Source organism: Triturus cristatus, chromosome 11 (genome assembly GCF_964204655.1).
Source record: "Triturus cristatus chromosome 11, aTriCri1.1, whole genome shotgun sequence".
NCBI classification, from domain to species: Eukaryota; Metazoa; Chordata; class Amphibia; order Caudata; family Salamandridae; genus Triturus; species Triturus cristatus.
The window spans coordinates 868,717,634-868,730,751 of NC_140594.1; the positions used below are offsets into that span (position 1 = coordinate 868,717,634).

At 44.1% G+C, this 13,118-nt stretch overlaps 1 protein-coding gene across 1 annotated transcript in view; it reads left to right on the forward strand.

The window, feature by feature from the left end:
- Positions 1–13,118, forward strand: part of IFT80 (intraflagellar transport 80) — a 455,321-nt gene that overhangs the window by 393,746 nt on the left and 48,457 nt on the right. Inside the window, exon 16 of the mRNA XM_085634720.1 lies at positions 11,399–11,570. Coding sequence (XP_085490846.1) covers positions 11,399–11,570 — 172 coding nt within the window. The remainder of the gene's footprint in view (positions 1–11,398; positions 11,571–13,118) is intronic.

Genomic DNA, 13,118 nt, shown 5'->3' on the forward strand with positions numbered 1-13,118 from the left:
TCCACAAAAGATTCTCGACATACAGGAAATGATTCCCTTGTTTTACAATGGAGCGGTCGTTCCAGTCCTGAAGGTCCTTCGTCTGCTCGGTCTGTTTGCTTATTGCATTCTGTTGGTCAACCATGCACGTTGGCACATGAAGGCGCTCCAGTGGTGCCTCTGCAGGCAGTGGTATCAGCACAACGGAGATCCCAGGGAGTCTGTGAGGATCGCCAGAGAAGCTGCAGCGGATCTGTCTTGGTGGAGCGTGGAGGTCAATCTATCTCAGGGAAAGCCCTTCCATCTACCTCCATCGGTGACCACAGTGATAACGGATGCATCCACTTTAGGGTGGGGTGCGCATCTGGGGATCTGGCGATCAAGGGTCTTTGGTCTCCAGAGGAAAGGTTGCTTCACATCAACCTTTTGGAATTGCGGGTGATACGTTTGCCACTCAAGGCCTTCCTCCCTTCCCTTCGCGGTCAGTGGTATACAGATCTTCTCCACCTGTCCTCTTGCCCCCCGCTCCGTCTCCCTCTCAGGGCAGACCTCCTCTCGCAGTCGCAGGGGCAGGTTCTACACCCCCACCTCCAGAGCCTACACCTTCATGCCTGGAGATTGAACGGGGCAACCTGAATTCTTTTTCTCTCCCGCCTGACGTGGTAGACGTGATTTTGTCTGCCAGGCGTCACTCCACCAAGTCTATCTATTCTTATAGGTGGTCCAAATTTCTCCTTTGGTGTGGGGAGAAGTCTATTGACGCTTTGAGGGCTCGTTTATCCAACATCCTTCAGTTTGCTCTCTCTCTAGCCCAGCAAAGCTTTGCTGTAGCTACTGTGAAGGGTTATTTATCGGCTTTGTCGGCATTCCTTTGCTTGCCGGATCAGCCGTCTTTGTTTAAATCACCTATTGTATTACGGTTCATTAAGGGCCTTACCAACAAATTTCCGCCCACTCCATTTATTGTGCCTCAATGGGACTTAAATCTTGTCTTAACTTACTTGATGGGTTCTCCTTTTGAACCCTTGCACAAGTGTCCCTTAAGGCTATTATCTTTTAAAACAGTCTTTCTCATTGCCATTACCTCGGCAAGGAGGGTGAGTGAGCTTCAAGCTCTGAGTTTGAAACCCCCGTTCTTGACCATTCATGCTGAAAGAATGGTACTCAGGACCAGGGCTGCTTTTCTGCCTAAGGTGGTAACTCCTTTCCATCTGGGGCAGTCCATTACCCTTCCTACCTTCTATCCTCCCCCTCACCCTTCCAAGGAGGAGGAACCAAGGAGGAGGAGTGGCTTCAACGCTTGGACCCTAAAAGGGCGGTGAGTTTTTACCTCGATAGAACTAAAGACTTTCGAGTGGATGACCAGCTCTTCGTGGGCTTCATTGGCTGCAGGAAAGGCAGAGCGGTGCACAAGCGCACTCTTTCCAGGTGGATTATCTTGTGCATCAAGATCTGTTACTCTTTGGCCGGTAAGGAACCTCCCGAGGGTATAAGAGCTCATTCTACTAGGGCAAAGTCTTCTACATCTGCCTTATCTGGAGATGTTCTTGTGGAGGACATTTGTAGAGCTACAACTTGGGCCTCCCTCCACACTTTCGCGAAGCATTACTGCTTAGATACTGAGGTGAGGAGGGACGGACACTTTGCACGTTCCGTCCTTTCGGACTTTTTGGTATAGAAGGGTGGACACCCTCCTCTGGGAGTGGGGACTGCTGTGGGAATCTATTCACAAGCTGAGGAATCCACTGGCAGATGTATCCATCAGAAGAACAAGTTACTTACCTTCGGTAACGCTTTTTCTGGTGGATACAGTATCTGCCTGTGGATTCCTCACTGACCCACCCGCCTCCCCGTTTTCCACCCTTGTATAACTACAATAGTGATAATGTGACAACATTTATCTGTTGCTGTCAAAGGAAGTGTTATTTCTTTTGCTTTCCTGCATTGACTTGGAAAAAAAGTGTGGAACTGATGTCATCACGCCGACGAGGTCCTCTTATGGATCCAGTGACGTCAGCGGGGCCGCGTGCGGAGCCGTGCTTCTGTGACGTCGTCCTTGTCGGCGTGGAGAGCTACGAAAAAATTCCGAATGTTGCCACCGCAGGGGATATTCACAAGGTGAGGAATCCACAGGCAGATACTGTATCCACCAGAAAAAGTGTTACCCAAGGTAAGTAACTTGTTCTTTCCTCTTTATCAGGCTGGGAACCCTTGATAAACGATGTTCATCAGCAACGGACACATAATAATATTGGCAAAAACCATAGACTATTTTTATCCTATCTACTTCATTATATGACCCAAACTTTGGCCGATTTGAAGAATAAAAAACAATATCAAAGGAGGGGAGTGAAGAGGTATCTGGATAGAACCTACCTCCTATATGATTATTTTATAAACAAAGTGATTCTACCCTATCTAGATATAAAAATATAATTTTTATTTGATTTTAAAGTGATGATAAGTAAGGTGAAATTGAGTGATCCATGAGGTGTCACGGAAGTCACTATGTGTTTTAAAAAACCCCTCACACACTATGAGTCCCATAGTGTCATGCTTCATCATGGGGGTCTTCCCGTCCCTCTGCGGGGCGGGGCGTGCTACTACCTACGAATACGTGGGAGCACTGTTGTTATGAATGAATAGGCTATGTGTAGTGAGGGAGTGTGAGTGCTAGGGTTAAGTGTAAGATACAAAAATTACTTAAAAGAACCCTGGCTAGTAGAAAAAACAATTTTATTCAGTTCTCTAGCTGAGAGCATTAAAAAAGGGGAAAAGTATAGGAGGTGTCACAAATTTGTGACTGCCTACTGGGTCAACATGTTTCGTAAGCAGTCCCCACTGCTTTACTCATCAGGACCGAAAATTAGTAATCCCTATTACACTCAATAAAGAATTATTAATTTGTTTGTATGCCTATTATTCTAATTAACCAGACCTTTAAAAATTGTAGATCTGGAAACAAATAATACAAGGGTACATTGACCCCAGTGGTTCAAAACCAAATTGGTATCTGTCAGGATAAGGAGAAAAAAGAAAAGTAGAAAAAACAATTCAAACAAGTTTGTCACTGTTAGATTGACACATCACCATACTTTGGAACATCTAAATAGAATTCATTGTGTTTTTCGTGATATATTTTTCTCAATATATATTTTTCTTTCTATATCAGCGTGGGTGTGATTGCTATAACCCACTACCCACTTTTACTTGTAGAAATAGAAGGAGTATTGTAGTTAGACCAAAGACAAACTGTACACACATTTACAACAAAAATAGATATCAAAAAACGACACAAAACACTGGTGTTATTAATATAGTAAAACAATCATCCATCCGTTACCTTTAACTAAATTGTAAAGATTTCTAATTTTAGCCCGTTATTCAAGTGTCCAATATCGTTGTAGCGTAAATTCACTGTGTACATACATTAACCCATTTCTGTACTCCACAGAGGCTCCAACATCTAGATTTTCCACTGCACAAAAGCATAGGGAATCTTCAGGAGCTCTATCCCAGTGTTTTTTTTCGAAAATTATAATTTTTTTATCCAGGATTACATTGTTTTCGTTGGTTTTTGTATTGACCTCTGCAGGGATAACTGTAAGCTCTTTTAAGGAACCTTCATTTAAGAGATATATAGATGTAAAACATGTATGCACTGGATCATGATGCCAAGATTTTGAGGATTTGAGCAAGTCTTCCTAGAAAAAGAGAGCGAGAGAGAGACAGACGTTTGGCGCATGCCTTGTGAGAGGAACAAGGTAAATCTCTACACATAGATCCTGCGCAAGTAAGGCACCCAAAAAAATCTCTAGAGATTGTGCCAGTCTCCAAGAAGTGTTGGACTCAGACTGGAACCCTGGAGAAGGGACCCTTTTTGCTTGCCGTGAAGATTCAGACTTCTGGTCGTTCACATAATAAGGGAGAAATATGCACACACAAAAAAGATAGGAAGGAGAAAGTTTTGTGAAGATTCGTCAATCTGCAACAAATTTATTAACAAACTAAAAAAGTCTATTCCTATAGTAACTAGGTCCTAATTATAACTACACTGCCGCTCATGTATTATTCACTTTGGTGTTTTTTTGTATATTTATTGGGTAGGTGTGATGCCTGGACCCCCTCCCTGAACCTTTACGGCCCCGGGGACCCCATCCCCAGGGCCTATATTTTTATTATCATGGGGCGGAGGCTACGTGACTTTCCTCCTCATGACCCTAGGGCTCCCCGGGACACCATCCTTGGGGCCTTTTTGCTTTTTTAATTAAGAGGAGTGGGAGCATAGCCTCCTCCCCTAGTCACCAAGGGCCTCAGTAACCCCATATTTAAGGGGAGGGGGAGCAGCCCCCTCTCCAAGCCTTTTCAGCCCCGGGGGAACCCTGGTAGGTGCCCCGATGCCCACCCCCTCCCTTTTTTGTGTTGTAGGCCCCGGGGTATGGGGTCCCTGGGACCCAAAGTGGCTCAGGTACGAAGGCCCCACTTAAACCCTTCCCATATGTATTATATTAAAGGCCCTGTCCCACCCAGGGTGTCAAATTAATTAACTTGTAAACACCCACGTTTTTTTTTTAATATGTTGCGATTTTGCTAGAGGTTTGCGGGATCGCAGCTTTTGAAACATTTTTTTTTTGGCCCCAAGGGCATCCCTCTGGGACCTCCCCCGCACAAGGGCATGGGAGTAGGTAATCCCTACCCTTCCCCTTTTAGCTTTTTTAATGAATATTCTCAGTACAGGAAACTCGGGGCCACATGTACGAAACTTTGAAAAAGCAAGTTCCTAATTGCAATTTCCTGCAAATCTTAATTAGGAAATCATTATTTCAAATGTATGAATCACTTTCTTTCAGGTTAATTTGCGATCCCCAGTGGGTCGCAAATAGACTTACCTCATGAATATTAACGATGTAGGTCTTGGTTTGCGACCAATTTGAAGTCGCTAAAATCACAGGGATGGTGACCTGCTGGGGTCAGCAGACCACCATGTCTGTAATTGCTTTTTCAATAAAGCACTTTTTTTTTTTATTGCAGCCCGTTTTTGTTTTAAAAAATAAAATGAAAAGTTTCCCAGTGGTCCGTGGGAACCCTGTCTGCTCTTAAAAAATATTTTACCACCATTCTCAAAGGGGACGGGGTCCCTTCAGAACCCCTTCCCATTTGCGCATTGGTTACCACTATTTTCACATGTCAGTAAATTGCAAATGTTTTGCGACAGCGTTAAGGTTGCAGAACATTTATGCATACCATTTGAATTCAGTATTAGGAAGGGAAGCCCTCAAAACGCCCCTTCCAATTACCGAATTGCAAAACCCAAATTGCGATTCAGTGACAAATTACTGAATCGCTGTTTGAGCTTTGTACATGCCAGAAAACGTTTTTGCGTTCGCAAAACGGCCGATTCTGCGAATTGGCCTGTTTTTTACTGGCAAAAAGGTTTGTATATGTGGCCCTAAGTTCCAAAGTCCTGTAATGGTTCCCTGTAACATTTGTTCTCATGTTGCAGGCAGCCAATCAGTGTTCAAATTCATCATTATTGCCACAACCAGTTCTCAGTCTCTGCAGTTGCATCTGGTATTGACACTCTTTTTCATTTAAAATTGCTAATACTTCAGTGATCTTATCTCAATAAGATTGCCAGTTGTGGCAGGACTATGCTCCATTCATTGAGAAGTTATCTGAGGAGGACAAATGTCAAGCTAGGGTCAGCAGGGATGAAGGAAAGACAACATCCTCTACCCCCATGAGTACATGAGTATTTAGTGCTGTGTTGGATTCAAACAAATGGAAAGTGCCACTATTAACCGGCGTTATGGTTAGCTAAAGACTACCCATTTCCGCCCAGAAAGGCAGACCAGGTTAACTTTTGTACCATTTGATGGTAACAATACCATCAACAAAAAAGTTAGATGACACTTTGCAAACAATAAAGACCGGCACAGATACAGTTAGGTCTTTGGACAGGGTGCAGAGTCAACAGTCTTATTCTAGTTTTCATCAATGTAGACATTACTGAGGTAGTCAATTCAACACATCAAGACAGAGGCATAAGGAGGCCAAACACATCTCCCTGATCAGAATAAAAGAGGCTGACTTGGTCAGTCAGTCCTTCTTCCAGTTAACCCTTCGTGTGCAGTAACGATTCAGTATTTCCAGTATATATTACTGGATATCACACAATTTTGTCATTGTCAAGATGGGAAACACTATTGACTTTGTACAAATCCCACCAGCTCACACTACAAAGAAAGTGGCTCACAGATATCTTATAGAGTTAAATAAGGAGATGTGAAACCCACAGTAGACCGAGAAAAGTTTCTACTTCAGATTGTTTCTTGTACTTAAATCTGGTAATTCATGTCCAATTCTGGATTTGTGCACATTAAATAAATACTTTAAAAGATAGGGATTTAGGATGGTCACATTACAAGAGGTTCTTCCATTCATTAGAAATAAAAATATCTTGTCCCCAGCAGATGTGGATGCACATTTCAATTAAACAATTCATCCCAGTGACAGGAGTTCCTGTATTTTATGGTAGATGGCCATTGCTATCAGTTCAAGGCCCTTCAATTTTTTCCTAAAACTTGCACCAAGAATATTCTTTAGCTGTAAAGCCTCAATAGCTGTTTGCTTACAGCAACAGAGTTTGTCAGTTTATTCTTACTTGGATGATTTGACTGATAAATGCTTCATCATACATCCAAGCATGCAGCGTGGGTCAAAAAACATCTGATAGACTTCCAGCTGTAGGTTCTTTATCTCTAGATTCCCCAGGTGCCGGGTGGCTTCATTCGGCTCCACACAACGTCATTAGTGTCGTTTGCGTCAGTTATGACGTTGCGGTCCCCTATATAGGCGCCACCCAGGCACGCGGAGTCAGTTCTTTTCTTTCCGTGCCAGTTTAGTGGCAATCCAGGAAGAGCTACCCCTCTGTCACTTTTTGGCAGGATTTTTCGACTTTTGTGTACCAAAACATTTTTGGTGTGTCGACGGATGTCTTCTAGGAAGACGGGGTTTAAACCGTGTGGTGCCTGTCACCGCACCATGTCACTAACTAACCGCCACTTCATATGTCTTTGGTGTCTCGAGCGCGACCACAACTCGAAGTCGCGCTTGGACTGTCGGGCCGTGGCTCTGAAGGCCTTGTGGGAATGTGCTAAGAAGCTCCTTGCAGCCCGGCAGTCAACACAGGCTAGCAAGACTCTGCAGATATCCCGAGTTCGATCGAAGAAGGAGGTTGCGGGACCGCTACCGGAGCCCCAAGTCCTCAACCTCCCACTCGAGGTTTTTAGGACACTCGGGGAAGAGACAAGAGAAGAAGAAGAAGTCTAAGCGGACTTTATCTCCGCCTCGACTGTCGTCCATCGATGAACGAGGTAAGGAACACCAACGCTCTAGGCACTGTTCTGCAGAGCCAGGGTCGGATCCGAGCCTCCCTCCATTTCTGGGAGTCGGAGCGACTGGCGCTCAAATAGAAGAATTTTACGAGGCCATCTGCCACGTATTTGAGATGGCCGACCCCTCTTGAGAGCCTTCGGGCCCTGTGGGGTCAGAAGGGCCCCATCGTATTTGAAGCTGTCTGCTCCGGCCAGATCTGTGAGGCCGGTGGGGCCTCACAGATCTGGGACGCCACCGGTTGTGCCTACGTGACCTTCCCCAGCATCGGACCTGAAGTCTGTGCCCTCAGTGACGCCGGCGCCAGCCTCATACTTATCCCTGATGACTCGAAGTCGGATCGACATCGCTTGACTCCGTTGCCGGTGGAACCCAGAGATTCTATGTTATCTCCTGGTCATTTTCAGGCATGGAAGATGACTGGGAGGAGTCTATGGACCCGTTAGAACACAAGGATGTATCTGTAGAACAGATGGACTAGTATGAGGAACTTGGGTAAGGCCAGTGGACTGGACTCATCCCCAGATCCTGGCATGCTCTCTCCGCCAACTGTGGCTACGGAGAAGGGGGCTACTTATGCTATGGTGGTAAGGAGGGCAGCTGAGGTCCTTAGAATGGAGTTGCCCTTAGTGCAGGTCAGGACTAATCTCCTGACCACAGTACTAAAGCCTGGGACTTCCACCACGGAACCCCTATTGCCCTTTAATGAGGTACCTACTGATGTCCTCCTGATGATCCAATGCTGAAGAACTATACAGTTATTTACCTGTAATTACATTACTTTATCATTGTTATCTTTCATAGATTCACATGCGGTCCTCCTTCCTCCCTTATTCAATGAAACTCACTTCTACATGTATTCAATACTGACAAGATCAGAAAAATTGGCTGTTGGATCCTCTGAAGGAAATAGAGATGGGAGTCATAAAATGAAGTGGATAAGATGTATGTAGTCTGTGGCTCTTTCCGACGTTTTTACGTGTCCAGATATTCTGCTGACAAATATTGGTTACCTAGGATTACCAGCCTGATGACTAGGAATATTCAAGAATGTAAATCTGTAAAAGATTCCAACCTGAAGAACCGCTGTTAAAGGTAAGCATATTTTTCCTTCCTTCTAGTCGGAGAGTGACAGATAAACTGGAAACTTTTACTGCTCTTTATTGCTACTAAAGTGTGGTCTAAATGCTTCACAAGGTGCACTTGCATTTTGGCCTATTTGTACATATTAACAAACGGAAATTGATCTGTGTTACTTCCCACTTGAAGTTAGATTTATGTACTGTTAGGATTTGGTGAGGGCTAAATGGTCAGATTAGGCTTAGTTTGTAAACCCATAGAATTTTAACAAGGAGTCCTTTCTTTTTCTCATTACTTTGTCAATATACCTCTAGCTACCTCAAGAAAAGAATCGGATGTTCATTTTAACCAAGCATCTAAGACCGTTGTACAAACATCTTGTTGTAGTCCTTAAATGTAAGCTGCCTGGTACTTACTGTACATTTTTTACCATGTTGGTAGCCACATGATGGAATAAATCCCAGTGAGTAGGAGATGTAACTGTTGTACACGTTCAGGCATATTGTAAAAATAATGCGGTTTTAAAAATGCAGTTTCAAATTTCCTGTGGCAACTCAGAGTTATGAGCTGTTTAATGTTCTGAGTAGAATTTGGGGCTATTTAATTATAAAAATAGAAATAGCTGCCGAGTACTACCAACACACAGAGGCACAAAGGAGGATGTTGTCTCTGCGTCTGTCAGTTGGGATAGTAAACATTCCAAAGACTGCTGTATGAGCCAACACTAATCCTACCTTCTGTGGGTGAAACCAGCTTTAATTTTCTTAGGCTGTTCGAGCGTAGCGATTCTAGATTATACCGTGGTCCGATTACGAAATCGGGCAGTCAGCCAGCTGTCCGCTGTTGTGGCGGTCAGAAGACTGCACAACAAGCAGTCTGCAGTCCGACCGCCCAATTATGATATGACTGCAGTGGTGGCGGTCTTAAAGTGCTCATTTACACTGCGGCTTTTGCTGCTGCCCAGGAAAAGTACCACAGCACAAGCCGCAGTGTAAATGAGCACTTTGTGCACATCTATGCACTGTGTGCCAGGCACCATGTGATGCATGGCACACGGTGCATGAATGTTCGTGGGGGCATTACATGTGCCCCCTGGGCCACCTTGCAATGGCCTATGAGGGACGAGGCGCTGTTGGGGCCCACAGAGTCCCTTTCGGACCGCCATGAAAAGTCTGTCGGAAAGGTACATCGTAATTCCAACGACGGTGCCTGCCTTGGCACCGCCCTTTTTCAGGAGTACGATTCCGACTGCTGCCCCATCAGGATCAGATGATTCTATCAGAGACAGTGATCTTTCCCCCCGACCGCTGCTGTCCGACCGCCTGCATTGTAATGCAGCGGTCGTGCCGATGGCTCATCTATCTGGCGGACCACCAACGATGGCCTGTCGGTGGCGGTCCACCCAACATCGTAATTGGACCCTTTGTTTACCCACTTTCCAAAGAATAAAATAAGAAAGTTGGAAATAACATATTGTTTCTACAAGGTTTAAGGCAGATTTTTGACTTTTTGGCTATTGACAAGGAATATATATATACACAAAAGGAAGTAAGGTGAGTACAAATCGCAAATTTTAAGTATGTATGAAGTTATGCCTGGAGCACATTCACTTTGTAAAAACCGTCCTCATCCACAACAAGTTGTGGCATGCTTCATCATAGGGCTGCTACTAAACACCTCAGCACAGACCAACGCTAGAGGCGGAGCAATAGGCAGGGGTAGACAATACAAACAATTATAAACAGGAAAGGAAAAGCATCCTAAATAGGTGCAGACGATTAGTGTTAAAACTGACTAAGAGATATCGTCATAACAATTGTATTCCTTGATTCCCTTGTCAGCAGTAAAAAAGAATGAGAAGATACCCTTGGATGGTGATGACGTGAGTGAATTATGCACTCTCCACCCCTCCATTCTGCATAGAGATCAACATGTTTCTGCCGGATTCCGTCTCTCTACCGGCATTCATCAGGACAAATGGGATCCCTATGCTACTTTCCTTGTTGTCATAAATCCCCCTGGTATTTTCACTGTACTAAGAGTTACTCCACCTGTAAGTCTGGTGCAGTCCAGTACACTTACTCATCAGTGACATCAAGTTTATTGAGATGAGCGCTAGAATAGGCACAGGAGTAGAGGGTGACCCCCTGTAGTCACACTTTCGTCAAGGGTAGTCAGCCGCCACCTAATCGTTCTCTCCGGGTGTCGCGTGGATGCAAGGAATTCTAGGAGTATTCCAAGAAATGTATTGCCGTCATATATTTCCTGGAGTACTCCATCTGGGAAAAACGTACTCATGATGATTTCCTGCTCGGTGGAAAATGTACTTGAGTACACCAGGTGGAAATGTCAATTGTAGTTGTCTTTACAGTGAAAATATTTTTACATGTAGACAAACCCCTTCCACTGCACCCTCAAGAAACCTAAAGGTTTTCCGCCCCCTTTTCTGCCCTTAAAAGGAACTTACTCCGGCCTTTTACATGAGTAGATTTACATGTGTGTTCAGTGCAACAAACTGATTGCGAAATGTTTCTGAATCCGCAAAGGCATACAAGGCTTTGTTCTTCTACTCAATTTTGTATGACCACCTTCCCTGTAAAATCTCCTTTTCTCGTCCCTAACTCTAAATCTAAATTCACAAAAGGGGGAAATACCCCATTCTGACGGATGTTCCACTATTATGAGTGCTCAGCTCTCTTTGAAAATTTCAGTAATCTTCATTCTGTAGATCAGAACATAGAATTGCAAATTATTCATTTTTTTAGATATAATTTAAGTTTGAATACCCAAAACACTTTATATCATATTCCTATGCATGTCTGTGGTATTTACATTGATTGCGTTTATTTGGCTTACTTAATAATTGTGTCTGTTACCTCTAAGTTTACCCAGTGCTTAACATTTGATTTACATTTGTGTGATCTGCTTTGTGTGTTTTAAACAGTGAGTTTGGCAAAAACCCTCAGATTGTGAGTTTTGTGGGAAACCGAGTGACAGTAAGGAGAGCTGATGGTTCACTCGTGCATACTAACATATCACCGTATCCTGCTATTCTACATGAGTATGTTTCTAGTTCCAAATGGGAAGATGCTGTCAGACTCTGCCGGTTTGTAAAGGTAAGTTGAGGAAATACATTTCATCGTAATGAACGTGACGGCAACTGTGCTCATGATCCTTATTTTTAAGTTTGTTCAAGGATTTCCATTATAATTTTATAAATGCGCACTGGTTTATTTTTATAACATGTTCACTTTGTTATTTACACAAGACTGCTTAATTCCTATTGGGCAAGTAACAACAGTCAGGGGCCCCATTTTTATCATGAGATCCACGAAATCCTGTAGATCTGTTAACCCGCAACCGGAGATTTCAGAGGTAAAATCTCCAGATGTATGTCTTTTTCCAAATGAGGAATTACCAGGGAAATTGGACCCAGTATGCCCAATTCTCATTTATTAGTGGACTCTAAGTCTAGTTTTTGATGAGATGGATTTTCACGACCCTAGAGGTATTGGTGCCCATGGTATTGAAAACTCCAGGACAGGGGAAGTACTAGTCCATTTTAGGACCCTCGTAATGAAGGCCTTAGTATGATATGAGTGAGGAATAGACAGAGAGAGAGAGAAACAAAGAAAGAAAAAAAAAGAAAACACCCGGACTCAAAGCCAAATCAGATTAAATCCTTCCACGAAGCTACTTTTTCTAATGGATTCTCCTAATAGCAGAAAATATCCCCAGGAGTCAGACTGGATCTGGATATTTTTTCAACAGTGCTTCCTCTGCTTGGGAAGGTTGAGGTATAACAGCACCACCTCTGCGCATTGACATCATTTTCTTTCTTTCCACGACCTAAGATGCAGGTCCAGAGAAATGTTCAAAACTGTGAGTTTTCTAACTACCCCCAAATTATCAAACAAGTGCCAGGGAAGATGTCTCCCTGAAAATGAGAAGACTCAAGCCATTAGTTACTGCAGGAAACCAAGGTTGGTGTCAGACCCACATAATGTGTGGATATTGTATTGGAGCTCCGGTCACCACTTGAAGTTGCGTAAAAAGAGTGCCCTCATGCACCTGTAGGCGATCAGGCCACTCTAAGTAGTAACTTGGCCATTCTTTTTTTTTTTTTTTTTTTTTTTTTTTGAAACCGTTTATTGCAGTTCGTAAAAGTTACAGGTATCGGCCTACAACCATCCGGCCGGCCGCTAGAATGACAAAAACATATTGCACACATACAGTAAAAGTCTCTAGGCAGTGCAGAGCAGTGAAACAGGAGTAATCAATGGTGCAGGCCACACAGCTCCAAGCCCACAGTACGGTTCCCTTTTCTTAAAACAAAACAACACCAAAAAACCACACCCGCAAGGCAACCCGCGATCCAAAATAACAGCACGTGCTCCATAAGTGGGGGATCCAAACCAGCAGCAGAACTCTGGAGAGGGGAATGGGAATAGATCAGGGACTGGGGGACCGCGCGCCCGCGGCTGAGGGAGGAGGGCCGTCTAGGGAGACGGAGCAGGCGAGGCAGCCGGTAGCAGTGGTGGCTCACAAATACCCCCGCGGTAGGCGTTCCAGGGGCCCCAGAGTTTCACCCACGCCCCAGGCTTACCTCTCGCCACATACACCACCTTTTCACGAAACATACACCAATCCATATGCTCTTTCCA